This window comes from Lipomyces tetrasporus, assembly GCF_029532465.1.
Source record: "Lipomyces tetrasporus strain NRRL Y-64009 chromosome Unknown POJ06scaffold_7, whole genome shotgun sequence".
Lineage (NCBI taxonomy): Eukaryota > Fungi > Ascomycota > Lipomycetes > Lipomycetales > Lipomycetaceae > Lipomyces > Lipomyces tetrasporus.
Genome location: NW_026611602.1, coordinates 441,443 through 469,058, shown reverse-complemented (window position 1 = coordinate 469,058; position 27,616 = coordinate 441,443). Strand labels below are relative to the sequence as shown.

The 27,616-nt window shown below is 50.5% G+C and overlaps 9 protein-coding genes across 9 annotated transcripts; 6 read left to right on the top strand and 3 right to left on the bottom strand.

The window, feature by feature from the left end:
- The first annotated feature begins 14 nt into the window (after window positions 1-14).
- Window positions 15-2,455, top strand: POJ06DRAFT_129559 (uncharacterized protein). Its single transcript, XM_056184345.1, has 2 exons — window positions 15-827; window positions 880-2,455. Exons 1-2 carry the CDS (start codon window positions 276-278, stop codon window positions 2,281-2,283), a joined length of 1,956 nt encoding a protein of 651 aa, XP_056042613.1. The 5' UTR covers window positions 15-275; the 3' UTR covers window positions 2,284-2,455.
- POJ06DRAFT_129531 (uncharacterized protein) lies at window positions 2,456-3,967 on the top strand. The gene is made up of 2 exons (XM_056184344.1): window positions 2,456-2,700; window positions 2,769-3,967. The coding sequence occupies exons 1-2, from the start codon at window positions 2,628-2,630 to the stop codon at window positions 3,830-3,832; spliced, it is 1,137 nt and encodes a 378-aa protein (XP_056042612.1). The 5' UTR covers window positions 2,456-2,627; the 3' UTR covers window positions 3,833-3,967.
- On the bottom strand, window positions 3,933-7,849 carry POJ06DRAFT_276622 (fungal-specific transcription factor domain-containing protein). The gene is made up of 3 exons (XM_056189690.1): window positions 7,325-7,849; window positions 7,203-7,268; window positions 3,933-7,155 (listed from the first exon to the last, which is right to left on the bottom strand). The coding sequence occupies exons 1-3, from the start codon at window positions 7,602-7,604 to the stop codon at window positions 4,103-4,105; spliced, it is 3,399 nt and encodes a 1,132-aa protein (XP_056042611.1). The 5' UTR covers window positions 7,605-7,849; the 3' UTR covers window positions 3,933-4,102.
- Window positions 7,850-8,134: 285 nt separating this feature from the next.
- Window positions 8,135-14,298, bottom strand: POJ06DRAFT_256163 (uncharacterized protein). The gene is made up of 4 exons (XM_056187988.1): window positions 13,607-14,298; window positions 9,939-13,559; window positions 9,414-9,891; window positions 8,135-9,364 (listed from the first exon to the last, which is right to left on the bottom strand). The coding sequence occupies exons 1-4, from the start codon at window positions 14,159-14,161 to the stop codon at window positions 8,610-8,612; spliced, it is 5,409 nt and encodes a 1,802-aa protein (XP_056042610.1). The 5' UTR covers window positions 14,162-14,298; the 3' UTR covers window positions 8,135-8,609.
- A 422-nt stretch (window positions 14,299-14,720) lies between these two features.
- Window positions 14,721-17,202, top strand: POJ06DRAFT_199421 (uncharacterized protein; the record flags this gene model as incomplete). The annotated part of the gene is made up of 7 exons (XM_056185150.1): window positions 14,721-14,823; window positions 14,872-15,517; window positions 15,566-16,396; window positions 16,451-16,620; window positions 16,671-16,832; window positions 16,886-16,961; window positions 17,010-17,202. 7 exons carry the CDS (start codon window positions 14,721-14,723, stop codon window positions 17,200-17,202), a joined length of 2,181 nt encoding a protein of 726 aa, XP_056042609.1.
- Window positions 17,203-18,089: 887 nt separating this feature from the next.
- POJ06DRAFT_282273 (FAD dependent oxidoreductase) lies at window positions 18,090-19,676 on the top strand (the record flags this gene model as incomplete). Its single annotated transcript, XM_056190016.1, has 3 exons — window positions 18,090-18,104; window positions 18,257-18,380; window positions 18,496-19,676. 3 exons carry the CDS (start codon window positions 18,090-18,092, stop codon window positions 19,674-19,676), a joined length of 1,320 nt encoding a protein of 439 aa, XP_056042608.1.
- Window positions 19,677-21,198: 1,522 nt separating this feature from the next.
- Window positions 21,199-22,086, top strand: POJ06DRAFT_198936 (mannose-6-phosphate receptor binding domain-containing protein; the record flags this gene model as incomplete). Its single annotated transcript, XM_056185133.1, has 2 exons — window positions 21,199-21,428; window positions 21,489-22,086. The coding sequence occupies 2 exons, from the start codon at window positions 21,199-21,201 to the stop codon at window positions 22,084-22,086; spliced, it is 828 nt and encodes a 275-aa protein (XP_056042607.1).
- A 1,699-nt stretch (window positions 22,087-23,785) lies between these two features.
- POJ06DRAFT_256148 (P-loop containing nucleoside triphosphate hydrolase protein) lies at window positions 23,786-25,920 on the top strand. The gene is made up of 3 exons (XM_056187987.1): window positions 23,786-23,910; window positions 24,150-24,299; window positions 24,351-25,920. Exons 1-3 carry the CDS (start codon window positions 23,908-23,910, stop codon window positions 25,578-25,580), a joined length of 1,383 nt encoding a protein of 460 aa, XP_056042606.1. The 5' UTR covers window positions 23,786-23,907; the 3' UTR covers window positions 25,581-25,920.
- Window positions 25,921-27,524, bottom strand: POJ06DRAFT_256146 (MAGE family-domain-containing protein). Its single transcript, XM_056187986.1, has 3 exons — window positions 27,391-27,524; window positions 26,970-27,282; window positions 25,921-26,909 (listed from the first exon to the last, which is right to left on the bottom strand). The coding sequence occupies exons 1-3, from the start codon at window positions 27,418-27,420 to the stop codon at window positions 26,035-26,037; spliced, it is 1,218 nt and encodes a 405-aa protein (XP_056042605.1). The 5' UTR covers window positions 27,421-27,524; the 3' UTR covers window positions 25,921-26,034.
- Between the last annotated feature and the right edge of the window lie 92 nt (window positions 27,525-27,616).

The following is a 27,616-nucleotide window of genomic DNA, read 5'->3' as shown; positions in this document are numbered from 1 at the left end:
ACCACGACTTCATCAAATAAGCTGAAACTGGAAAACACCCGACACCAGCCCACGCCTCCTCCAACGCTAGCACCCCCCCCTAACGCGTTATTATGTTCGTCTATATATAATGACACGTCCCGCAAGCCATATCATAGTCTCCTTTGCACACGTCCTAACACGTCCTTTCGCCTCTCTGCACCGCGCGCCCAGTGGCCGGGAAAAAGTCGTGTCTTTACCGCGACTCCTCCGTCATCGTCACTTTCCCCGCGTCTTATCGCTTATCTGCTTGCGCGATGCGCGTCCTTTCAATCTCGGCCACAGTCTCTGCGACACTGGCGTCCGCGTTCAACTACGCGTGTAGGTGCACGCCCGGGCTCTCGACTTTGCTCGTCATAGCGCTTATCGTGTTTGGCCACGATTCATTTGCCTTCGTCGCCCTCACCCTTGTCTGCCACGTTTTCGTGGTCTCGTACACGGCCCGGTCCTGTTATGGCATTTACGCGACGTGGAAAGGCATGCTTAGGACCGCGGATGAGTACGCCGCGAATAAGTCTGTTCCCGTGTCGTCTCCTTTATTCAAACCTACTCCTCCGGCCCGAAGTCCTCTTCGCAGAGCCGATGTCGACGACCTTAGCGGGTCCGAAGTTTCTAGTGATAGCGATGAGCAGGACGTTGAGAGCAGCGTGAGTAGCTACGATATGGAAGACACTATCGAAATTACCGCCGAGGACTCGGGAGCACCCATCCATGCCATTTTTGTGCCGAACTACAAGGAGAGCTTCGACACCTTGCGAGAGACGCTGAGCATGCTGGCTAGTCACCCCATGGCTCGGTCGTCATATGATGTACGTTTCAGTGTCGTATGCCTGACGCCAACCAGTGCTAACGTGGGATTAGGTTTATCTCGCCATGGAGGCCCAGGAGAAAGACGCAGAATCAAAGGCTTCGATCCTAATCTCTGAATTCTCACCTCTGTTCCGATATGTTACGTACACAGTGCACCCTGGAGACTTACCTGGTGAAGCTAGAGGCAAGTCCTCGAACCTGGCGTGGGCCACCCGTGCCGCGTCGCGGCGATACCGCACCCTTCTGCAGTCAAACGTCGTGTTCACGACGATGGATGCCGACACTCATCTTCTCGCTAGTTATTTCCAAACCGTCACAGCCCACTGTGTCCAGCACGGCACCGCTACCTTTACAATGTTTGTCCCGCCGATTGTGTTTGACCGCAACGCGCGTAATATTTCTCCTATTGTCAGATGCGCAGACATTCTTTGGTCAGCAGCCGGCATAGCGGGTTTGTACGAGACATCGCAAATACGGCCCCCCACGTCCGTGTACTCGGTCACCATGACTCTCGCCCGGTACGTTGACTTTTGGGACACTGGTCCAGAGGCAATCGGCGAGGATCTGCACATGTATTTGAAATGCTTTTTCCGAACTCGCGGCCGGCTGAACACAGTCCCGGTCTACAGTCCCGCGTCGCATTGTAACGTTGAGCACGGCGATGCGACCCCGAGTATGAACATTGCTCAACGATGGTTTCTGTCTTCGGAGGCTCGATTTAAGCAGGCTTGCCGCCATATGTGGGGAATATTAGATTCGGGATATGCTATTCGTCACACGATCGGGCTGATTACTGGCCGACACGACACCGCCGAGTCTTTTGAGTACGTTGAGCAAGACTTTTTGGCCCAAGATGAGGAACTGTCGCTAGATCTTCCAGAGAAAGCAATTTACACGTCAGCCAGCGTATCGCCGTCTCCTCCGCCATTAGACAGCGCCGGTCAGGTTCCATGGAAACGCGTCCTGATCTTGCTACATCGTCTTTACGAGGCGCACTTTCTTCCCGTACATTACTTCATCGATGTCCTGGCGTGTTCGCTGATTCCCATGGCCGCAACGGTTCCAACATCGTCGTTGTTATCGACAGTACTGGTTTATACCAATCATCTCCGAAAGGCCGCTGCCTTCAGCGTGATATTGCAGATGGTCCTCTACGAACGCGTGCACACCACGGCCCTGCAGCTTCGTCTGCAGTCAATCCAGACGACTCTCTCGTCGCCGTCGTCTCACATTGCATCGAAATCATCCGACAAATCCGCCGAAATCGTTCGCCAGTCGTTGAAACAGGTTGACATCTCTCGTCGGGGCAAATGGATCAATTGCCTCGACTATGTCCTTTTTCCGATCGCCGGCACCTTTTTTGGTGCGGTTCCCGCTATCAAAGCCCAGATCTTGCAGTTCTGGGGTACCAGCTTCGTGTACGAGGTGTCGCGGAAACCTACTAGGTCGCAATAGACTTTAGACTTTGTAATATTTAGATGATGTACGATAGTGAGATTTATACATTTTCGGACGGGCGCTTTTCGGCAAATAATGTTGTATGATACTTTTATGTGGTAATATGTAGTAATTTGTAATCTTTGCTATCAACTAGAGTTAGGCGGTCAGATGCTTAAACCCTGACCCACAATCAACGCATTGGCTACATCATCCGTCTCCACAGACGGGGCCAGATTTGCATCTGATCTTGTAGCAACAATTATTGTACACTCACAGTCAGCAATTTCTATCGCTACCGTCCGCGAGATCCTTGCGGGTCATCGGATCGTCAAATAACCCATACGATTGACAAATTGACCATGGCTGACACCAGCGCATTTCTGGATGCGATTGCCGACACGACCGTCCGCGGTGCAGTGGCATCTTACATCTGTACGAATTTCTTGTCACGAACTACTATAAATGTCCCCGAAAATTTGTTAACAAAAAATCTTATTCAGCTGCACACCCCGACGCAGCACCCGTGTTCGCGAGCCTGATATCGCATTTCTGTCCGCCCACGACGTCCAAAAAGCGCAAACACTCACCACTGCCGACGGCAGCAGCAGCAACGACGCCGCTTGTCTTCGCACCAGGTATCTCGTTCTCGGTCCCACAGCGCAAGAAGCTCACGCTCGCGCTGTACGCCGACCGCATCGTGCTCCTTCCCGCCAGCGCGACCGCAACCGCAACCGACAGCGACGACATAATATACACCGTCCCGACCCGTGACGTGACCGGGTATATGTACCTGCCCACGCCTGCCCGCGCGACAAAGTCCTACACGATGCTGCTCCTCCCACGCGACCCGTCACCGAACAAGGCCGACGCCATCGTGTTCACGGTACCCGACTCTGCCGGCGCGTTCACCGGCCCTTACGCCGACGGCGGCGGCAGCGCGGGCGGCGACGTCCTCCTCCGTGTCCTGGCCGACCTCGGCATCCCGCGGCTCGACGACGAGCAAACGTTCGCCGTCGAAGCCCACCGGGGGACCAAAGACGGCTACCTATACTTCTCGACCCGCGGCGTGCTGTTCGGGTTCAAGAAACCGGTCTGGTACGTCGACAGGGACGACATCGACGCGGTCTCGTACTCGTCCATCACGCGGGTCACGTTCAACCTCACGATCGCGGTTGCCGGCACAGACGACGACGAAGTCGAGTTTGGCATGGTCGACCAGGCCAGGTTCGCCGACATTGACGAGTACGTGCGCAAGTGGCGGTTAGCCGACCGCAGCATGGCCGAGGAGAGAAGGGCAAAGAACGAACTCAAGCACAGGCACCAGGACGGCCACGACGGCCAGCTGTTGAAAGCCGAGCAGGAGTGGCGGGAAATAGACGGCAACGTTGACGACAGGCCTGGGCCGGACGATGAGGACGACGATGAGGACGATGAGGACGATGAGAATTTCGAGGTCGATGACGACGACGACGACGGTGGGTCGCCGAGCGAGAGCAGCAGCGACGAAAGCGGCGGCGGCGGCGGCGGTGGTCGCAGACAGCAAGATTATGACGAGCCGGATTAGACTACGACGAGCCCGGAGGCCGTAGTTGTACATTACTTACTGTTGCGCGGTATGAAAAAGTCGGTTTGATCAGTTCTGAGGTTGTGTACTATAGTCAATCGTATCGTTACTATCTCCAACAACATGACATTAATTATTCCTAAAATATGCATAAACTCACAAAACACCTCGTTATTCAGATAAATGTACAATAAACCGTGCCCACTTGCAGTCCCCACCAGATAATATTTACATAATACAATGTCGCGCCCAAACTCTGTGCGTACACAATCAGTGCATCATCAGGTTCTTTAGCCCACTTAATTCTGAATGCTGCGACAGAAATTCATCCCAATCGTCCGGCATGGCGCCCAGGAATCCCGTGTCAGCATACTGCCTCGCTTGCTCTGTGTCCATTCCAGCTTGCTGTGTCGCTTGCTCTGTGTCCATTCCGGCTTGCTGTGAAATTACATTCGCATCGACAGCCCACTGCTGCTGCTGCTGCTGCTGCTGCTCTTGGTGTTGTAGGGGTCGCGATTGCGGTTGTTGTGAGAGTTGTAGCTGCTGCGGCAGTTGAGCGGGCGCCGGCGTCTGCTCGATGCCACTACTATCCGAACTCAGCGGCGTGCCAAACCCAATCCCAACGTCCTCGACATTGTCCGGCAAAAACGGACCTCCACCACCAATCACGGCGCCCATATCGACAACAAAATCAAACGACGGGCCTCCCTGCGACGGCTGCACTGTTGGCGGCGGTGCATTCGCTGCGCTCAGTGACTGCTGCTGTTGGTACATGTACGGCGGCAAAAACCTACCAAACAGCTGTGCCTCAAGCTTATCCATTGGACCAGCCGAGTACGCCATCATTGCCGCTGACGTGTCCGCACTGTGGCCGTACGACTGAGGCGACATTGCCAATTGGTCGACGGCAGGGTCGCTCATCATCTGTGAGAAGTCATTGTCCACCGCAGATTGGTTGCCAGATGTGCCGAGCGAAGGGAAGTATAGCATTGTGTTGATGCTCGACGATGTCGCGCTCGTGAGCTCGGAAAGATCCAAACCTGGTGTTGCAGATTGTGAGAGAGATCCAGGCGAGCCAAGAGAGTCTTGGTAGCGACCAGACGCGGCGGCGTGGGGCAAGATTTGAGACGGCGGTGAAGCGAACGCGGCAGGGCTATTCTCACCATCATTACTCATCACGGGAAACGTGTTCGCGCGTGGAACCGTCAGCGCAGGCGTACCCATGCTGCCGATCTGTGAATTAGTGGGAGTCTGAGTGAATTGCGGTGACAGTTGCGGCGGTTGAGGATGGGGAACGATTGAAGATGACGTCTTCGGTCTCTGCGGAATACTAGCACTTCTCTGCAGCCTTATCGGCTCTCCCTTATCCGTCTGTCCACCGGCGCTTCTCCGTTTGCGTTTCGAGTCATCCGGCGGCGTACCTGTCTTGGCTATCGCAGCCATCCGTTCATTCAGCAACTCGAATAAGCCCGACAGCATAACATACGTCCTCGCCGCGGTCGCGCTCTTGTTCTTCATCTTGTTGATCACGTTTTTGCCTAGCTCTGCATCCTTCCGGAACTCCTGTACGTGGGGATTGTACGGATCTTCATGAACGTAGTAAATCAACACAGCGGTCGAGAAAAAGATAGTATACACGGAGAACAAATGTGCGCCTCGCAAAACATCACACCGGATTAATTCGTCTGCCAAATGTACAACTATCCGAGACGTTGAAATGCAATTCGCAGCGCATGCATAAGGCCGCTCGTCAGTCATCTTGTCCTTGTATTTTTGCCCGACGTAGTGTATAAACGGCCGGTAGAGAATAATCTTGACATAGCAGAACGACATGTTTAACAGTCTGTTTGCTTGGTACCATTTCTTCGGAGGTTCTATACCGGGTCGGAGTTCAAACGGTAACGAATCTAGCCAGTGCTGGAGATCGTTCTCTAACTCAACGACTTTGACGTAACTGACACAGTTCACGGCAGACGTCCCCGGCTGTGCAACCGGCGTGCGCGGCTTGATCGGATAGATGTCTTCAACAATATGTGACAGAATTGCCATGAGCCGGGTATGTACGTTGGCAACCAACGGCTGCGTAACGACACCAAGAGGGTGTGGGAGAATGCCGGTCTCGGTAATGTACTCATCGTCAATTTCAAGCGGCTGCTCTTGGTCAATGTCGTTCTCATCAATACATCGCGGCAAGCCGAGCATAGCCGAAATATGAATATCCATCTTCCTGATTGTCCAAAACACACGTTTGCGGACTTCGGCCTCAACCGGGCTAAAGTTATACGCCACCTTGCGATGTAAACCCAATCTCAGCGCGGCACGTAGCGCGATACCGATATATGAGTAACACGTTGACAAGCGCGCTGTGCTCTGCAGGAACATGATCATGAGGATGACAGCTTGAATGGCATCCGTATCCCTCGCTTCGGTAATATCGATCATTTTCCGGGCAGCCACAAAGTACTTGTATCCTTCGCCGACATCTTTGTGCTCCTCACCTTGCATATCCTGGGTGAAGAGCACGCCGACGGCCAGGAAGCAATAGACCAGTGGTAAAAAGCTAATTTGGGCTGGCGTATAGTCGTCAGGATCGGTAGCATACAACTCGTCCAGTCGGCGCTGCATTGTCGGTCGATGACCAAACCGGATGACCACGCAGGCTTGGTCCCAGACTGCGTTAATGAGACGCATGGCTACTTCTTTTGTGGGAAGGATGATTTTGAACTCTGCCATCTGCTGGTAGTAGTGGTAATCGGACGGCGAATCGGCTAGTCCGGCATTGCTGGCACTATTATTGTTGCCTTGCGGGAAGTAGTAAAATACAGACGTCTTGGGAAGGTCTGCAGGAATAGCATCGGGATGATCATTTAGGAAATGTGCGCGGACATGTTGCAGGAACGCGCGACCGGACGAATGACCAACGTAGTCGAGATGTCCGGTCTCGTCGACGTCCAGCCGGCCAAGTGACACTACCATAGACTCAATATTCGTGTCCTTGTCCTGAGGCGACAATGCCTTTGCCGAACTTGTAGAAGCTACAGCGGAATTGCTAGAGGTCGAGACAGCGGCGGTAGAAGATGACGTTGGCATCTGAGCATTCGCAGCCTCTAACGCGGCAGTCGCGGTTTCCGTCAGCGCGGACTTGGCATTGCCCTTAAGTTGGCTGAGAAAACGCGAAACGTCAAAGCCTGACTTGTAGATGTCTACTCCGGGAATTAGGGCCTGTAGGACAGCGTTCGACAGCTGTAACCGCGACTCGAGCTGATGGATGTAGAACGGGGCTGGATTTCGGCGCCGGTTCGACGGTTGGTCGTACGTGCATTCTGGATGCCTGTTAGTCGCGAAAATGCAAATAGAAGGTAGAGTATACCGTAGCTATATACTGTACAGTGCGTACACGGTTGCTTTCCGTCACACTTTATCTTCTTTCGGCGACCTTCACAAATTTATTAGCAAGATCTGACGAAAACGAATTCCACCACCATTACTGACATTCATCACAGGCACGAGTAACTCGCCGCCGTTTTTGAATCGGCATTGTATTCACAGTATTTGCGGAGGACTGCCTGTCAGTGTCTCCTGCGGAAAATTCTGGCTTTGTGGAGTTTGCATTGGTGGCATCGTCAGATTCGTCTTCCTCTGGGTCAATGTCGTGCTCGTCGATATAATCGAATTCGTCGTCGTCTTCCTCCTCCAGTTCTTGCTGACGCGTGGTAGAGGCGGCGTTACGACGGCCGGCCGCGGCAGCAGAGGAAACACCGGAAGAAGGCATAGCTAATTAGACGTAGGTTGATCAACGCTAATCAATTGGGAAGAATCTGTACAGGGAATCTAAGATGGTGGCGTTACATTGGACGGAGCATCGGACACGGAAGGTTACAACGGCGAAGTAGGACGATCGACTTGCAAATAGTACTTATGTGCGAGATGCAAATGAGCAGAAGCAGGAAAAGCAGCAGAACCAAGAAGACAGGGGACTTGCGAAGCAAGCAGGCAGAACGCGGAGAAAAGTAGTAGGCACCTGTGGAGCTGCTATCACACGCCGACCTCCGAAAATTGGCCAAATGCCACGAAACCCTCTAATCCAACACCTATTCGGACTTCCGGGCGTTACCATTTTTGTTCTAGTGCGGGTGGGGGAACTCCCAACCATTGAACCGCAGAAGACAAACTGCAGGAAATCCGTCTGGCGGCCTCGTACTGACGGACAAGCACGAATAAAATGAATCTGGCCCCTTCTGGTAATTAACTAATAAAGTAAAAGTGCGAAGACTTGAAGCTACCATGCGCTTATAAGATAGTAAGAAGTCAATTCCCAAAGGCATACACGGGAAGGCTAGGTTCAATGATTCAAGATTGAGCCTTAGCACAAAGTAACTTTGTTTTATGTGGCACACCCTGTTGGATTGTACAGTTTGATGATCTCAGCGGAACTGGAAACTGCTCAACTACGGCTTTGATGTAGGTAACCTTTCCCACACCGTCCATTAGTTAGTTTCTAAGTAAAACGCTGCAATTTCGTGCACATCCGGACGTTCACTCCTCGCTTTCTGCCTGCAACAAGCCGTTCGTCGACGCAACGTTCTAGAACCCAGCTCACATCTTCATGAACGTTTTGGCATACTCCCGTATTGCGCTAACGTGCACATGGCGAAATCAGAAGTCCCAAAGGCAATGCTATTATACATAAGTCATGGTCGTTAAACATTACACATTATTATTCACGCCAGTTCCGTTTACCATTCCCGCCATGCCGGATAATATTACACATCCACATCTAGTTCTCCTTCCGTTCCTCTACACTCAGATCCTCTGCTGGCATTTCCATGGACTTGTCTTCGTCCATTGGGATCTGGTCATCGTTAAGCTTCGCTTCCTCTGCCTTCTGTTCTGAGTTTTCTTCGGACTTGTAGTCCCCATCTCTATCATTCTTCTCTTCCGTATCCTTCAACCGCCGCTGCTCCTGCACTTTCCGAGCAGCCGCACGAGCCCGCCGTCTAGTCGCACGTGCATCACCAGCCGTTGGCCCCGCGGCCCGCAACTTCGCTAACAGATTATCCATAACGGCATTCTCCGCGGCGCCCTCCTTCTTCTCCGGGGCGCTTGGTAAGGCACTTCCAAGGTCCTCAACTGACACTGCCTTTTTCTGTGCATCAAGAAGATTCTTCCGGCGCGCCTCGTACAGGCGCTGTTCCTCCTCCCGCTGCAAATTCTCCTTCCGCGCCTTTTGGAAATCCGCTAAGAAATTTGCGAATTTGAGGAAAAAACTCGTGCGCGAGGCTGCATCCGTCACATCTTCGCCAAAGTACTTTAGCACATTGTCGAACGTGGTCATGGTGTTTCGCAGATGTTCTTCTAGATACTCTCTCTTTGTCCGGGCTTCGGACATAAATGGCAGGACGACTTTCAACGCACGGTCTTCCGGATGGAAGATGCTCCGGTCTGACAAATTGCCAAAGTCGATCGAATCCTGAACGTTCTTTATGGTCTGAATAAATTGTCGACAGTCTGCCTGTACTTGCTCCACCGATACTACTAATGTTAGCTACTCGGAGCAGAGCCCAAACAGGTACAGACATACACTTAGAGGCCAAAACAACGTCCTTCAGATCATCGGTGAACGCGTCCAGATGCTCAAACGAAGTCCGTACAATCTTCTCCACGTAATGCAAGAACGTCATCGTATTCTGCTCGTCCTTCGTAAACGCCAGACGCTGCAAAGTACCAACTTTGAACCCTGTAGCCTGTTTGGTGGAATCATTCATGTAATTTCCTACTGCCAGGATAATATCCAGTAAGTCCTTCAAGTTTCGTGAGTTTCTAATCGCTTCACTGGCACAGTCCATTAGTTTGAGTTTACTCAGCAGCTCGTCGTAGTCTCGTTCAAGATTGCGAGTGAGTAGAAGAGCGCGCATGCGGGATTTCCAGTACGCTTGCAGATTGAAGCAAAGTTCAAGGTACACCTGGTCTGCTCGGGTGAGTTCCGACGTATCTTTCTCCCGTGACTTCTTCTCCATAGAATCGCCCCACATAGTGCTATACGGCAACAGATTTCGAGACTAAGTCGTTAGAATCTATTGCAACTAAACTTACAGGCGAAACTCACCACAGAGTCAGGTATCCGGACAAGATCGTCCTTCGCCAAAAATTCAAGCACGTTGATATTATTCATGACGTCCCGATCGCACCTCAATATCTTCGAAATCATTTCTTCCACAGCCAAGTTCGCATACGTATGCAGATTAATCTCAAATTGCTGCGCCAAATCGCGAGAAATAAATGACTTCTTCTCCTCCGTCGCCTTACGCGAGCCAGGACCAAGCTTCTTGACCTCCTTAGCCGCGAAAATCCGCTCGACTTCATCGAAAATGCCGTTTGAACGCAAGACGCCGTATATACCAGCCCGAGTGCTCTTGCGGTTCTGCTTCGTCTTGGATTTCCGATTTGCTTTTACATCCTCCGTGAAATCCTGCGCGCTGCGATTCGCGTCGTCTTGCTCGATTTCGTCGTCGGCCTCTCCTTCGTCTTCTTGTTCTTCCTCGTCGTCTTTGACAGCCCAGAATGTGTACTCGATCGCATCGAGTTTCTCCCAATGCATAGGCTTGAGCTTTTTCCTCGACCGAATGATTGGCTCTGGCGTAGGCGTCGGTGACAGTGCTTTTGGAACAATCTTACCAATGCCTGGAGACGGCATCGCTGGTGCAGATGGTATGGCCCCGGGTAGGGGAGGCGGCGGAGGTGGAGGTGGCGCACCATTAGCAACTGTTAGATTGGCGGGAAGAGGTGGCGGAGGTGGCGGAGGTGGTGGAGGTGGCGGGGGTGGCGGCGGCACTCCAGCTGCGTTTTCAAGATCTCCTGGAAGTGGTGGCGCAGGAGGAGGGGGAGCTGCTATCTCACCAGATCCAAATTGTAGGTTCGTAGGAAGTGGGGGAGGCGGGGGCGGTGACGGTGAGGGTGAAAATCTGAGATTGCCAGGAAGTGGTGGTGGTGGTGGTGCTGGTGGTGGTGGTGGTGCATCATCTGATTTGAAAGTGAGGTTTGCTGATATAGGTGGAGGGGGAGGAGGTGGTGGTGGTGGCACTGCTACTTCATCAGATTGGGCCACCTGATTCTCAGCTGGTGCAAGCTTCACATCGGTGCTGACAGTTTGCGTGAATGCTGAACCCGCTGTACTAGCCGCTGGTAAAGCAGATGGTAATGCAGATGCGTCCATAGCCACGCCCGATGAAGCAGGAGATTGCGCTGACTTAAAAATATTAGCCTGTGGTGATGTAGCAGCTCCAGAAGCTGCCTCGGAACCAGTAATTGGGTTGACAGAGCCTGCAATGAGATGCTGTGGTGCAAACTGGATTGATTCCCTCCGAGCGGAATCGGTCGCAATGTCCCCGGGTAGAGACACGGTGGCAGTGGACTGGGCCGATCCAAATTCGTAAGATGGATTAATCGTACCCAGCGATGCTGTTGACAACTGCCCCGTATCGTGACGGTCTGAAAGCAGCACCGCTCCCCCTCCATATGCCGGCTGGTGCAATGACAATATATCAGACGTAGATTCAGAATGTGGTATCGATCCGCCCGCAGATATATTGCCAATCTGTCGCGCCATAGGCGAGGCATCCGACACGTAATTCACAGTATCATTCTCATCCTTTTCGTCATCGCTGTCATCAATCTTCTTGACCTTCTTCGTGAGCTCCGCGAGATAAGCAGCTGAAGCGTACTTGATAATGGCTGAGTCTCTAGGTAGTGGCTTGCGTGGACCACGAGGTCGAGTGATCGTGACCACGCGAGCCTTCTGCTCAACATTTGCCGAACCGTCTTCTTCATCTCCGTAACTCGTGCGACTCGAGTTATCTGTAGACTCTTCCTTAATAGACGGCGAAAAAGAGGACGCCTGAGAATGGTACGAAGTGTGGCTCTGTGCCGACTGTGAATGCGAATGCGAATGCGACATTACATAGCTCTCCCGCCCGCGAGAACTTCCGAGCAGAGCATTACTGGCCACAGTCTGAAAATACTCTCGCTCAACCCCTTCGCGTTTGATAGCGTCCATTCTTTCTCGCAATTGACGCAACCGCGGTGATATCTCGGTTCGTGCATCCCACACCCTGCCTTCTTTACTGTACTCAATTTCCTTCGCTGCCAATTGCGCCTCGAGCTTTTCGAGCACAGCTTTTCGGTCATCCACTTTGAGTTTATTCCGCTCGGATGCCTGCCCATATGCGGCGGGAAACTCAGCTTCCTGCAGCAGCATGTACAGCTCACGGGTCTCGATCTCATAGTCCTGAAGGTGGTTCATGTGCGACCTTCTCAACTCCTCGAGTTCGTGCCGCAGTGAATTGTTAGTTCGTCGTTGTAATGCAATGATCTCAGATTGCTCCGACACTTCTTTTTTGAGTTTCGCGACCATGCCGTCGGCGCCAAGAGCAACCTGGCGTGCCATCTCGTCACGTTCCGCGACCGCAGTTTCTGTACGCTTATTGGCCTCAATCGCTTCCAAAATGGCTCGGCGAGCTTGATCGTCGGAATGCATCTTAGTCATGATCTCCTGAATACTATATTGCAGGGTCGAACGGAGATCACGATCTGGTAAAATCCTGTCCATGACAACGTATGACAATATGCCATCGATCAACTTGTACGCGTTTGCTCGATCATCGCTCATGTCATCCCGGACGAGAAGTAAATGCTGCATGGACGATATAAAAAAATCTTCGGACGGTGTGCCTCGCACACGTCTCCAAATATCTTCAGCAATTTCAACAGGATCGTCCAAATCACGGATCTCATCCTCCTGCTGCCGCTCCATAAGATCTTCATAATCAAGAGCTGCAGCGTCGTCATATTGTTGTATTTGTTCGTTGATAAGCTCATAGTTGAATTGCTGCATGACCTGGAACAGGCGCGGTAAGCCGCTCGCTTTAAGCTGCGCACGGATGTGAACCCGAATCTTAATATCCTCTGAGCCTTGTGCGAGAATATTGAAAAGAAAGAGTGTCGCGACACTGTATTCCATCAAGAGACTTTCTGAGCCAACACCACCGGCACGGACTTCTTCACTGGCACCCACAAGTGAGCCCATCTTGCCACGGCCCTTGAGGGTACTTTCAACTGTATTGATCCATGCGTCGAAGCGGCCTTGTTCGTTCAAGTGTGCTTTCAGTTGATCAAATGCGTTGATTACCTGCGTGTGCCCATACGGGCTGGCCCAGTGCGCAAGGAAAGTAAGGATATCTGTCACCAATCGTCGGGTAGCTAATCGCGGAGATATTATAGATCCAATCAAAGCTGGAATACACCTGGTTGATCGAAGCGCTTCGTCTGCTGCATCTTCAAGATTGAGTAGTGCCTTTAGGCATTTGACATATTCATATTCAAGTTCGATGTTGAGTTCAGTGTTCCGTGAATATCGCATATTGATATGTGAAATTGCCGTACACAGCGCTAACTGGCCCTGAGCATCCATGAATTGTCGTACCCAGCCTATCGGTTCCGTGCGAAGACACACCCACAGATTGCCCAGTTGCTTCGACGAGATAGCTTGCTCCATGATTTTGCGAACATACCATTCCGGAGAGTTTTCGCTCTCCCTCGAAGTACTCTTTCGTCGCATGTTCTTTGATTCCGTCAGCGCGTCTTGGCGGATTAGCATCCACTTCTTTGCTGTCGAATAACTGAGCATTTGTTGCCTTGCCTGCTGTGGAAGTGACTTAAAATCGCGTTTATTCTAAATTCGTAAGCCTGTATCCCTGACCATGGCGATAGCCAGCGCACCATTAATTCTTGGAACATCCTATCGACCGTAGCATCGTTCTTTGGCTTCTCAAGAATGAAATCCGTAGTCGCAACGCTCGCAATACTCGACCTCGCTCCCCGTGATTGCGTGCTGTATCGACTCTGTACATCATCGCCCGTATCAACGGAGTACCCACTAGCTGGACTCATCGGGTACTCAAGGCTGCTCAGCTTGACGGTCGCCTGACTGCTTGCTGATCTCTGCGACGATACACTAGCGCTAGGTCCCAGTCCCAAATAGGTCCTCGACGTAGTAGGAGATGGTCTGCCGTCGTCCGTGACTGACCCAGTACTTGAGGTCGCAGACAACGCTGTGCTCGATCGATGCAATGTGGCAGGTCGTGCCTGTTGCTGCGACGGCAGACTCTGCGTGCTGCTATTACTGCTATCACCGCCGGTGAGTGACCGCTTGCCGTTATTCTTGATATGTATCCGTCGCGACAGGAAGTTAGATCCAGTACCGGAACCCGAACGGGTAGGTGTCGCACTCCCATTCTGCGACTGCTGCTGTTGCTGGAGCGAATGGTGGTTCATTGTCCTAACACGCCGGCACTAAGCCGGTACGCGAATCTCTCGTGTCTAGTACCTCTGATTGTTATATGTACGTGATAAAACTGGGTGGGGGGCTAGATTTGAGAATTGTGGCCCAGTTGAGCGCCAGCAACTCACGGCACAATTTCCCCTGGATGGACCAGTTGAAAGAGTTCCCCAATTTCAAAGTGGGAGATGCGGTTCCTATGTCCAGAAAAAACCCTTGACCCTGAGCGCAGCCGCTCCGGAGTTAGTCCCATCACGTGCTGTGCGGTATCAGTGCCGTACGTACGTTGGCTAGCCGGAGTCATCCCGCACTCACGTGCTGGGAAAAACAAAACAATCTCGTCTATGTCGACAGTCTGGATTTGAGCAATTGATCCAAGACCACAACAGATCACACATGAGTCGACCGGTGAATCCGTGGTTAGCGTCCAAGGGGTTGCTATACGACATTGTTTTCCAGGCCTCAGATCGACGGGGTGACGGACAATTGCTTCAAAATGACGCTGAAGCTGCGCGTGCGACTGCGTCTGACTGGCAGCTTGTCACGAGCTGGATGATGCCTCAGGCACTGCTGCGTTCTCCGGGAAGTACAATCCTGGCTGCAGCTGCAAGGCTACGGCAGAGAAATCTTTTGGATCGGCTTCTGAATTGGTATATCGGTATGCGCGGGAATAGTTAGTCAAGGTGAAATGGCTCACACTCGCTAGATTCCGTGCGTTCGCATTTTGCATTGCATGGACTACGCGCAATTAAGAGTCCCGACATTCCTGGAATTATGTCTGACCCTATTTCGATTGGCAATAGTGTGAGAAGAGTTCTATCAACGTTATGCGACGCGTTGCACCACTACATGTTTCCCATATCCTTCTTGTACGCTGAGAACTCTAACAAAGAGGATATGCTGGCACGGATACGGTTCCGACATTCACTCAATGCAATGATAGATATCGCATTGTCTGACCATGAGTTTCAGTTAATGGCACATTTGCTTGTCGAGCATCAGCTAGCAGCCTGCGGCAGGAACGAGGAGCAGCAGATTGTTGATAGAGAAGAAGATGAGCCCAAGCGTCTGGCATTCTTGACTGGGATCAGACAGCAAATAGATATTTTAGGAGTGCAGGACCGCATGGAGCGCATTGTGGCCGACGTCTACCACACATTTATACCGCGGTACGTGTCACGGCAATATGCAAGGATCTGGGAGCAAGAAGAGCGCCAGGAGTCCTTAATGGTGGAGTTGAAGGATCTGATATATGGACCCATATCTCGATGTATCGCTACCCTAATTCGAAGAGATGAATTGCTTGAAGCACGGCTCTTCGAATTAGCTACAGAAAGTCTCGTGAAACTAGGGTACGTTCGATTCGCGAGGTTTTGATTGCGTGTACTAATATTTTCCAGTATTAAGGAAGCGTTTGATATGGTTATCTACTTTCCAGACTCAATACCGGCCCTTGAATATCTCAAGATGTGTTTGCGAACGCAAGAACACCGCGCGCAGCTTGTTACGGCGTTTCAGAATGCTTGCCATGCTCGACTTCTACATTGTGGAGCCAATACATCGGACATCATTTCGTTCTACATGTCAACAATCAAGGTTTTCAGACTGCTAGAACCACGAGGGGTGTTGTTAGATAAAGTGTCCCGTCCAATTCGCCGATATTTACGGGACCGAGAAGATACTGTCAAGTGTATTGTTTATGGAATGCTCGAAGTGGAGGATGCGAATACGGGCGATCTTTCCGAACTGGGCAAAGAGCTTGCTGCTGCATCTGGTGCTCAAAATGCTGATGCAGTCGACGATAATGACTACTTTAACATGAACTGGGTTCCGGATCCCGTTGATGCCGCACCTGACTTTAGAAACAAGCGATCGTCAGATTTCATTGGCTCTTTGCTGTCACTGTACGATAACAAGGAAGTGTTTGTCAAGGAGATTGTAGTGGTATTGGCAAACCGACTCCTAGAGCTCAAGAATTATGAAATTGACAGAGAGATGATGCATCTGGAGCTACTCAAGCTTCTGTTTGGTGAATCCGATCTGCACAACAGTGACGTGATGGTCAAAGACATTTTGGAAAGTAAACGGGTGGATTCGAACATTCATGATCCAACGACGGTAGCGCCTGGCACTTATCCTGTAGCCGGTATTGTGCATGCTAGTATGCTGTCAAGGTTGTTTTGGCCCGCTTTCCGTGACGAGGATCTTGTGTTACCACCTGTCATTGAAGAGTAAGTCCGAATCTGTACATAGATCACATGGAATTTTGCTAACACAATGACTAGGCAACTGAATCGCTATTCCGCCAAGTTTTCTATTCTGAAGTCTGCTCGGAAACTTACGTGGTTGAAGCGGCTTGGTACGGTTGACGTGACCTTGGAGTTGGAAGACCGCACTTTGGACTTCACAGTTTCGCCCGATCGCGCATCGATGATTTACCTGTTCCAGGACAAGCGTATGTATGCCATGATACATGTTTCATAGAACAGTCTTGACGCGCGTTAGCTACATATACTCTGAATGAACTTATGGCGCGATTGAACCTGGATGAGGCAATGACACGGCGAGCGCTCGGCTTCTGGATCAAAAACGATGTATTAAAGGAGGACGAGACTTGCAAGGATAAGTATATCCTTCTCGAACGTGCTGAGGAGCGCAAGAAGAAAAGTATGATGACTCGGTATCTGATAAGTGCATACTAATCGCCGTATTGCAAATAGTGTTACTCGATGATGCGGCCGAGTCGTCCGTCCAGACTGCCGAAGAGAAAGCCACCGAGGAAATGCGCATTTACTGGTATGTTACTGGTGCCGTCCAGCTTGTATATTAGCTAACTATTAAAAGGTCATACGTCAATGGTATGCTGACAAACATACCGGCGCTGCCGATCGATCGAATACAATCGTTCTTGAAGATGCTGATTCCAAAAGAAGTTGGCTACTCACGCAGCGTCGATGAACTTCGCGACTTTCTAACGGTGATGGTCGCTGAAGAGAAGCTCGAGTTCGTGAGTGGAAGCTACCGCCTGAAGAAGTGATTGCCATCTGTATTGCCGGACTATGTTCGATAGGACTCGAGTGGGCCGATGGGAAGCATGATAGCTGCAAAATGGCTACATATATAGCGAGGGACTTTTCAAGGCGTTCCGGTGTAATGGCATTTGTTTGTTTTACTGGGTGTGAGACTGTTTCTGATGCCAGCAGGCACAGAGAGTTAATGTCCAATTACATGATTTTCACCTTTAATTGCTCTGATCTCGATCATCACAAGGAGGAGGACGGAGCAGGTCCTGCTGGGAAATGCGAGGTACGCGTGAGGATTGAAAAACCGTTGAGGTGAGGTTCGCGTTGTTGCCACACACATTCGGTCTCGTCCTCGGCAGTGATGTACTATGATGGCAGCCGCGGTCAGGCCATCTTGCCCGCTGTCACTCCACTGCCGTTGCAATTGCGTCATCTGAATGTAACCGGCCACCAAGTCGGCGTAGCAGCACGCACTGTGCGATGATTTTGTAAAATAGCTACAGATGAGAGGCCAGAGGTCTATTTAATAATTTATAGTGTGTGCGAGCAAACGAAAGCTCTTTGTGGGGGCTAGTTACGTAAGTTCCGTGTGTGTGGCTGGACCTGGGGCGGGTAGGGTGCGGCGCGGGCGTGGCTGGTGGTCACACCACATTTCTGAGTCTTGTCTTTGGATTGTAGCGCGAGTCGCCGGCGCGCCTTCGACCCTGTTGCTTTTCTGCCTCCTGCCAACCATTCCACTGCCCACTCGTAGCACTGGACCACTGTCCATCACGTTTTCGTCCACGGACCTTGGTCTACTGTTCAGCACAACCTATTCTGCCTCTTATTTGTGGTTTTCCCAGCCAGCGCCTCCGCTCGTATCCTAAGATCCTCTTCGACGTGATCCTGGTCTTGGTCTTGCATGCTTGACACTAAAGTGACCTTACTGTCCCTCTAATCGCCTTCTCCGTTCGCAATTTTGCATCTTCCAGTCCGCATCTGGTCGAGCACACATCGAATTCAGTCTTGCCGACTCGTTAGTCCGCCGGCATATACGTCTTAGTTAAGGTCATCGTGCTACGGCCGTAGCTATCGACGACACAAAATTTGTCGCGGCCGTCTGCGTCAACCGCGAAGGCGGTACCCTCCAACAATCCCGGAATGCCGTCGTCAGCGCCCTCAGACGATGGGCGAACGCACATCATCATAGTCGGTATGTATTATCTGATATCCATGATGGATTGTAGTTGCGTTTGGCTGAATCCGTGAGATTGCAGCTGAGGGCGATAATTGATCCTGCCAATAATGGGAGCTAATTGTCGCAATAGGAGCCGGCATTATAGGCGTCTGCACAGCCTACTACCTCACACGACATCCACAGTTCTCATCCAAAACCCACAAAATTACAATAATAGAATCCACTAGACCTGCGAGCGGTGCCAGCGGAAAGGCCGGTGGTTTGCTTGCTCTATGGGCGTTCCCGTCACAACTTGTTCCGCTCTCATTTCAGCTCCACGAGGAGCTTGCGGACCAATACAACGGTGCCGACGAATGGGCGTACCGACGGCTGCAGACGGTCTCACTGGAAGGCAATCTATCCAAAACAGCTCGGGTGTCCAAAAAGAAACCGATCGATATAGGTCTTCCGGATGACTTAGACTGGGTCCGGTCTGACATCATGGAGAGCTGGTCATCCCTTTCGGGAATAGATTCGACAGCTCAGGTCCATCCATACAAGTTCACAATGTTCATGCTACGACGGGCGCAGGAATCCGGTGCTGTCAATCTGGTGCTGGGTAAAGTCCAGAAGCTAAATTACTCGCCCAAAGGTAATGCCGTCGAATCAGTGGTTTACGCTCCCGCCGGCTCATCCGCAGAGTCAGTTTCGTCCGAGTCAACAGCCTCTGCGGATGGGCAGTCGTATATCCTGAAGGGCGATAAAATTGTCATCACTGTCGGTCCCTGGACTTCGCGACTTCTCCCCACATGCCCCGTGTCCGGTCTACGTGCACACTCCATCACCATCACTCCGTCTCGACCTGTATCTGCATATGCGTTGTTCACCGAGCTTAAACTTGCCAAAGGGAAGTACATATCACCCGAAATATACGCCCGCAGAGAGGAAGTCTATATCTGCGGTGAGGGGGACAATTATGTCGAAGTTCCCGATACTACCGACGACGTCGAAGTTCTGAAGGAGCGATGTGAGGAACTGGTCAAATACGCCGGCATAGTCAGCAAGGAGTTACAAGGCGGTAGGATTACCCGGCGGCAAGCATGCTATCTGCCAGTAGTTGATGTGCCATCCACGTCTGGCCCCTTAATAGGCCCTACGAACTCACAGAATCTTTACATGGCAAGTGGACATAGTTGTTGGGGGATCAATAATGCTCCGGGAACAGGGAAGGTCATGGCGGAAATTTTACTGGAGGGCGAGGCTAAGAGCGCGGACGTCTCGTCACTTGACCCAAGGCGGTATTTCGTCAGCGGGCCATTACCTGGAGAATAATATACGGTTAACTATCACGCGTGCTATTTTGGATTGTTTAGCAAAGTACATGGGAGGTGAACGAAAAAAGAGGAGTTTGTCTATATCGATAGCACGCGGAGTTTCATGCTGGTTTATGCTACTGTAAATTTTGTGTATGCGAGTTGTGCAAATCCTGGGAATGTTTCGATTTATCTTCGGTTTTGCTCGTTCATTTGTTGTGTATCTCAGGTTGTCTAGTTTTGTTTTATAGTGTTGATTAGGTGCTACTCATCGGGAGTTACCTCTAATATGTTACTATCCACTATTATAGTTTGAGATCGTAAGCCTTGATATTGTTGCCTGCGTAACTTGCGCAAATATTTAGTATACGGATCGTTCCCGTGAGAGTGAGGATTGCCATATATAGATCCGATCACCAGCTCGACAGTCAGGTAATCCAATCACAGTGTAGCGCGACTAGCCACTGATAGTCATATCGGCCCAAATCGAATGTCGATCTCCATCAACTGACCTACAAGCCAGCCGCGGGACTTCGTGATACTTTGAAGATCAGTAGTATGAATAATTTCTTATGTGGTGATGGATATGATATGCGGCAATTCTTTACTCGCCGATCGAGATGTTGATCCCTTGGTGGCGGCACTTTGGTCATAAAACGGGTGGTAATATAGTTAAGAGAAGATAACATGACAAATACCTGAGCTGAACAAATTACGTAGGCAAATAGAGACGCACTATGTGGTTGCAGATCTCATTAGTTGTCACTGGTTTTGGTTACAAGGGAAGCAAGATCTCAACTTGAATTGAACTTTAACAAAATTATTGGGATTACATACGCTATTTCTCTTTTGGTTATAAGCTCCAATCGGAGTGAAATGAAGTAGAATAGCGTGTAACGTCCCAATGGTTTTTTTGCTATGTGTCCGATTGAAAAGGGCCACTCTAAATAAAGAAGTTCTAGTGCACAAATCGCCGCATAGTCTAGTCCCAACAGAGGATAGTGCATAGAACTTTACATGGTTAGCGGTGAGCGCGTTTAGCTGCGGTTTGCTGGGACACTTGAAGATGCGTCGTTTTGGCTGCGCAGCCCGGAGCAGACAACAAGTGGTCCTTTGGTTGCCAGCTGCTGTGCTGCATCCTTCATTATCGGCTAGCCTGTTCCGCTCAAGAACATATTCTCATCCTTTGGCATATACTGCTCGGTATCGGCCTGAATTAGGGCTGCCGTGCACTGAATTGGAACGTATTATTTGGTCGTTCGCGTGCCTCCAATCGACCCGGTTCGTCGTTTTGTTAGTGCTCCAGCTACCGCTGGGGTGTAGCCATATTGTATCAACTCCACCGTGTCCGTCTACACGGCAGACTAGCTCATTCTCGCAGCTTGATAGCTCATTCTTTTATTTCTCGCCGCTCGACACAAATGCACTACGCGCGGCGAACCTAGTCTAGATTTCATAGGGTCTCATCTCACGCTTATTCACGCTGAATCATACAGTTCACAATGCACGCCTTAAACATTCGACTTCTCGGAATTAGCACCATGTTATATGCCCTGGTGATATTGACAACCCCAACCTCGGCGGCTGGTGTTGCAGCTGATCTCCAAGTTCAAAAGCGTGCTACTGTTCCGGATAAGAACAAGCAACAGCATTCCTCGGACAAGAATGCTGAGACTACTACAGATGACTTGCAGGAGTGCACTGCGATTGCTCCGCATACAGGAAACTTCTTTGATCTTCGTGGGTTGACGAGAGTCAAGGATGTCGATGAGTATGATTTGATATACTTTGCAACCATATCCGGGTGTGGACAGAATTAACGGACCTCTAGATCTGACTTCCACGTCCGCGGCCATGACTACGGCCACAATTTCACAATGAACATATGCGCGCCAGTGCTTGGAGCTGGAGGCAAGTTCTCTGGTATTGCCGATCCTCGGAACGTCTCGGCGTACTATACGTCCGAGTCTGGCGAACAGTTTTCAATAGGCGAGGCTTCTTCACATCCTATTTTCCGCGGGCGACGACTAGTCCTGGAATACATGGGCGGCTCGCCATGCCCATCGGCCCCGAATCTAAGAAAATCATCCATCATCACGCTAGCATGTGACCGTGAGTTGTTATCACATATTGCACTGAACTTTGTCGGACAAGTAAATGAGTGTGCATACTTTTTTGAAGCTCGAACTCCGCATGCGTGTGCTAAGGCCGGTTCAAAAGGAGGCGGCGCGGATACGCTTGGGCCGTTCGGCATGTTTGCGTTGATTTTCACAGTAATGGTTATGGTCTACGTGCTCGCGGTCTCGCGAAGACGTGTGCCCTATTTGCACGCGTTCATTAATGGCGGATTCGGATGGGCTAGAAGGTTAATAGGTTTGCGCAGCGACAATGGTGGACTCGTGGAGAAGGGATATTCCTACAACGGTTGATTCGCGACAGCGCGAGCGCGAGGAAGGAGCCACTAGAAATATAGCTGCAGAGATGGTTCGAATAGATATTATTTGTTTGGTTATTCTAGCATAGAATTGGGAATCGGTTAGGATTTAGATCTTTTACTTATAGGCGTATGTCGATCTTTGTTACTCTTGATGCAATAATAAAAAGGTGCTTACTTGGCAGTGGATATGTGCACGAGATGCATTCGTAAGTGGGCACTCAGGTTACCTACGTCAGCAATTGATTGCGATGCCCTCAGCAAGAATGTCGGATCCTGTTCTTGGCCTATCATCTCTATGACACTATGATCCAAACGGATTGACTGGAACCAAACCATGGCGCTCAGGAGGGGATATACCTACGACGGTTTCTGCGGTATAAGCAGTCCCAACAACAGAAATCTTTGAGGACAATCAGAGCTGCATTGAATGGTTCACAATCCTGTTGATAGTTAACAAGTCAAAACATTGACAATGCGTTCAATTTTACTCGGGATATATTGAGATCTTAGGTACAGTCATACGACAGAGATTGTTGTGGAGCTTTTTACCAAAGCTTTGCCTTTGACCGACCGTCGAATACGTTTCTTCATGGTAATTGAAGCCTACACAGATTAAGGTAATAAGCCGAAATAGTCAATGATCTATTTAGTAACTAAATTAATAGAGAACTAGCCTTTTGGACTATCACAACCGCGCGCTTACGATTGACTTATGCACACCTTAAGACGTGAAGTTGCTTCTACAACTTCGAAAAATGAATTCATTCTCACAAAAATAACCGTTACATTAGTTGATCCCAGACGTCAGCGTAACAGGACGGACGTGGTGACCACTCATGTCAATCGGCCAAGATCACCGACGAGATTTCGCGTTGACAGATGAGTAGGTGTAATATATTAGTTTTAACATTCAGGAAAACAGCGGTAGCCCGGCGGGTCTTATATTCAACTGACGCGTCAAGGTCTGATATGCAAGAATGCGGAGAAATTGCTTGGGCGTGTGGCGTTTCCAGCAGCGTAACGCCGAGCCTTGCTTGAGATAGAAGTTTGGGCGACGCCACAGTGCGGGTGGACCGAGCGGGGCACCAGCCTCATCTATTAGCCTTCCTGTTCCGGTCATGTTTCCTTCACCGCCACATGTTTAACCCTACACGAGAACTCGCTAGCCCTCGCCATAAAGCAGTCACGACCCACATGTGTGGCTGCGAGCACAGGGACGTGGGTGGTCAAGCCACACGAACTTCGGAGAAAAGGCTGCAGAGAAAGCACATGAATTTGGCGATCCATGGATTGCCACCGCCACAGACAACTTACAGGCCGATCCCAGGTACGTGGAGTCCTTGTCCGTGGTCATCAGTGTAGAAGAGAAGCAGGCGGTGAGTCTGTGGATAATGCTAGAAAGAAAATTTGCAATGTAGTCGACCGAGTGGCCACGGCGAACAAGCAGAAAGTGCCACGAAGTAGGACAGGAACACGGACGACACACGAATTGTACGATGTTTACGACTTTCCTTGTCGGGAAAGCGGCAATTGGTGCCGGAAGGGGCACAAGTGCGCAAATTGTGCGGCACGTACGCTGGGTGCGATTACCCGCAACAGCAAGAAAGAAAATTTTTTTGAGCGTGGGCCTGGCAACGGCGCCATGCCGTACCTTCCTATAAAGCTCTGTTCCATCCGCCACAATTCCACTCTCTTTCTTCTTTTTTTTTCTTTGTCTACTCACACCCGAAATCATAGCATTTCCATCTGAGTGTCTTTAATCTTAATTAAATCCATCCACTTATCTTTTATACATCCGCTTTAAATTTCCAAAATGGTAAGTTCTTTCTTTTGTGAGTGGTAGCGGAATCGGATTCAGGTGGCGATCGATTGGGACAATCTGCAGTAGTCTTATCAGTGATAAATTTTTCCTGTCTCCACAATGACCTGCATCCGTCTGCCCAAGAGTAATCCATTAACAAATTATTGATCTGCTTTCGAACTATGATTCCCTGATTCCGCTTAGCAATATAGTTTATATTGGTTGTCGGATCAGTTTGCTAATAATCGCTGTAGGGAAAGGAAAAGACTCATGTTAACGTCGTCGTCATCGGCCACGTCGATTCCGGCAAGTCTACCACTACTGGTCACTTGATCTACAAGTGCGGTGGTATTGACAAGCGTACCATCGAGAAGTTCGAGAAGGAGGCTGCTGAGCTTGGCAAGGTACGTTTCGATTATTGTGATTTACTAATGTAACCACTAACGTATCTATAGGGTTCCTTCAAGTACGCTTGGGTTTTGGACAAGTTGAAGGCTGAGCGTGAGCGTGGTATCACCATTGATATTGCTCTCTGGAAGTTCGAGACTCCCAGGTACTACGTTACTGTCATTGATGCCCCTGGTCATCGTGATTTCATCAAGAACATGATCACTGGTACCTCCCAGGCTGACTGTGCCATTCTCATCATTGCTGCTGGCACTGGTGAGTTCGAGGCCGGTATCTCCAAGGATGGTCAGACCCGTGAGCACGCTCTTCTCGCCTACACCCTCGGTGTCAGGCAGATTATCGTTGCCATCAACAAGATGGACACCACCAAGTGGTCCGAGGCTCGTTATGATGAGATCGTCAAGGAGACTTCCAACTTCATCAAGAAGGTCGGTTACAACCCTAAGACCGTTCCTTTCGTCCCTATCTCTGGCTGGAACGGTGACAACATGATTGAGGCTTCCGACAACTGCCCCTGGTACAAGGGCTGGCAGAAGGAGACCAAGGCCGGTGTTGTCAAGGGCAAGACCCTCCTTGAGGCCATTGACGCCGTTGAGCCTCCTCAGCGCCCCGTCGACAAGCCACTCCGTCTTCCCCTCCAGGATGTCTACAAGATCGGTGGTATTGGAACTGTGCCCGTCGGACGTGTTGAGACTGGTGCCATCAAGGCTGGTATGGTCGTGACCTTTGCTCCCGCTGGTGTCACCACTGAAGTGAAGTCTGTTGAAATGCACCACGAGCAGCTCGCTGAGGGTCTCCCCGGTGACAACGTCGGCTTCAACGTGAAGAACGTTTCCGTCAAGGAAATTCGACGTGGTAACGTCTGCGGTGACACTAAGAACGATCCTCCCAAGGCTGCTGAGTCCTTCAACGCCCAGGTCATCGTCCTTAACCACCCTGGTCAGATCGGTGCTGGCTACGCCCCAGTCCTCGACTGCCACACTGCCCACATCGCGTGCAAGTTCGACACTCTCGTCGAGAAGATCGATCGTCGTTCCGGTAAGAAGATGGAGGACAACCCTAAGTTCCTCAAGTCTGGTGATGCCGCCATTGTGAAGCTTATTCCGTCCAAGCCCATGTGCGTTGAGGCTTTCACTGACTACCCCCCTCTTGGCCGTTTCGCCGTCCGTGACATGAGACAGACCGTCGCTGTCGGTGTCATCAAGTCCGTTGTCAAGACTGACAAGGCTGGTGCTGGCAAGGTCACCAAGGCTGCCATCAAGGCTGGCAAGAAGTAAAAGGTGTTTCGTTGGTATTTGTCCTGTAGTATCTGGTATATGTTTATGATATGAAAGGGGTGTTTGCACTTTTCAATTTCTATTTAATTAACAGTTTACTTCCATTTGTTGTGTATGTTATATGTACCTTCATAGGGATATCAATATATACAGGGATATAGTATACGCGTTATATGTATAAGTCTTGTTTGACGCTAGCGCCCATGCCTTCGTAGGTGGAGTGCATGGGACAAATCTTGGTACAATGTGGATGGTTCAGTCCGAGCAAAATATGACTACCGAATGAGCCGATAGAACAAGAATCATCACATTATGGCTAGACTTCTAATATACAAATGAACATCGCATACTTCATATCCCGTATTAGTCTAAGACTGTATCCATATTCAACTTCCGCACCATCACCATCCTCATGGAAATCGTCGACCTGCTGCTTCTATTGCTCCTCTACTTCTTATTCTGATCCTGATCCCTCGTCACCAGACGAACTCACTTCCTCATCCTCCTCCTCGTCTTCGTCACTGCCCTCCTCCGCTTCTTCTTCTTCGTCCTCCTCGTCCTCCTCCTCCGCGCTATTATCATCCTGCTCTAACGCCGCCATTCTCGCCTTCTTGCTTCGTGGCTTGCCTGGCTTCTTCTTCGCGCTGATAGATGGCAACTTAGCCTCAAGCTCTCCAGTAACGTCACCGACGTGTTTCTGATCTTCTAAAGCATCTTTAGCCTCTTTCAATGCCTTCTTCAACCGCTCTCTCAGGTTGTCATTTGCATGATTTCCATACACGCTTATCGCGAAGTCTACAACCGCATCCTCCGTCAACTCCACCTTCGCTCGCGGTCCGATCGAGTACGTCCACACCGAGTCACCGGTATCGATTCCCATAGCGTCATCCTCTTTCTCGCGTTCAAGATATAAATGTTTTACCATCAACTTTAAAACTTCATCTGTAGGTTGTCCGCCGAGTGGGGTCTCCTTATCGATACCGAGCGTTCGCAAATGCTTCATTAACCCGGCGCTTGTGATCTGCCCTCCCGAAAGAAGAATAACGCTGCAGACGGTAGTCACGATGCCATTGTACACTGCATCGCCTTGACTCTTCGGCTTTAATACATCGAGCTTTCGAAATGGCTCTGGAAGATTGGAGGTAAGAATATACGACTTGGTCGAGCTCGAAGGCGGAGGCTTAACAAGACGCCCACGTTTCTTGGTACCGCGAACGGGAACGGTGCGGTTGGGTAACTCGACGAGTTTCATGCCTAGGGTGGACATGAGAAGACGTTGCGATTCGCCGAAAACATAGAGGAAATCGCGGCGATGGCTTGCTTCGAGGACTAGATTTTGTTAGACGCGTTGCTTCGTAAACACTAGACCGCCAAAATTCTGGTACGTACTCTTTTCGTTAACCGTTGTTCTGCGCAACGGATTACGCGCTTGTTCACCCGCGAGCGCCATCCTGACGAGCCGTTTCGCCATACGCGCTATCTCGTCACCAGCTTCACGTCCCGCACTGCCGTTTGTTTGTGCAGATCCGTCATTAGATCCGTCTAGTATCGTAACATCTGCCTCATTTGCTTCTGAACGACGGGCAACGCGAGGAGTCCTGGCCGAACCAGCATCTTGTTCTTTGTTACGACGGCGTCGGGTGCGTGATCGAGGCGCGTCTGAGTCATACGCGAATTCATTGTCATTGTCACCATCCGATGCCTGCAAGAAAAGTCATTAGCATATACAGTGCATTACAAAATCGGGCTCTCGATTGTTTCGAATTGCGCGTCGAGCCGGCCCTGAACGGTCGTCAATTAATAGTCCTACATCTCTTCGTGATCGCCGGCGTCCAGGCATGTCGAAAATTATAACTTAAACGCTCCCTTCGACTATTACAAGCGGTTTGTACTGCTGGAATAAGTGGTCGCGAGTCCAAATGCGAGGGCAAATGGAGGAGAGGGGATCGCGTAACAAGGACTGACGTCTTCGCGTCAAACCTATTACATGCAGCCCTAACCCCATTGCAGGGGTAGGGTGGTTGTCGTGACGACAC

Coding starts and splice junctions, on each gene's coding strand:
- POJ06DRAFT_129559 (XM_056184345.1), top strand. CDS start 276: ATGCGCGTCCTTTCAATCTCGGCCACAGTCTCTGCGACACTGGCGTCC. Junction 828..879: donor TGGCTCGGTCGTCATATGAT/GTACGTTTCAGT, acceptor ACGTGGGATTAG/GTTTATCTCGCCATGGAGGC.
- POJ06DRAFT_129531 (XM_056184344.1), top strand. CDS start 2,628: ATGGCTGACACCAGCGCATTTCTGGATGCGATTGCCGACACGACCGTC. Junction 2,701..2,768: donor TGCAGTGGCATCTTACATCT/GTACGAATTTCT, acceptor AATCTTATTCAG/CTGCACACCCCGACGCAGCA.
- POJ06DRAFT_276622 (XM_056189690.1), bottom strand. CDS start 7,604: ATGCCTTCTTCCGGTGTTTCCTCTGCTGCCGCGGCCGGCCGTCGTAAC. Junction 7,269..7,324: donor TACTCGTGCCTGTGATGAAT/GTCAGTAATGGT, acceptor AAATTTGTGAAG/GTCGCCGAAAGAAGATAAAG. Junction 7,156..7,202: donor CTGTACAGTATATAGCTACG/GTATACTCTACC, acceptor ACAGGCATCCAG/AATGCACGTACGACCAACCG.
- POJ06DRAFT_256163 (XM_056187988.1), bottom strand. CDS start 14,161: ATGAACCACCATTCGCTCCAGCAACAGCAGCAGTCGCAGAATGGGAGT. Junction 9,892..9,938: donor TCCGGATACCTGACTCTGTG/GTGAGTTTCGCC, acceptor CTAACGACTTAG/TCTCGAAATCTGTTGCCGTA. Junction 9,365..9,413: donor CGTTGTTTTGGCCTCTAAGT/GTATGTCTGTAC, acceptor TAACATTAGTAG/TATCGGTGGAGCAAGTACAG.
- POJ06DRAFT_256148 (XM_056187987.1), top strand. Junction 24,300..24,350: donor AGGCTGCTGAGCTTGGCAAG/GTACGTTTCGAT, acceptor ACGTATCTATAG/GGTTCCTTCAAGTACGCTTG.
- POJ06DRAFT_256146 (XM_056187986.1), bottom strand. CDS start 27,420: ATGCCTGGACGCCGGCGATCACGAAGAGAT. Junction 27,283..27,390: donor GCCGGCGATCACGAAGAGAT/GTAGGACTATTA, acceptor CTTTTCTTGCAG/GCATCGGATGGTGACAATGA. Junction 26,910..26,969: donor AACAACGGTTAACGAAAAGA/GTACGTACCAGA, acceptor AACAAAATCTAG/TCCTCGAAGCAAGCCATCGC.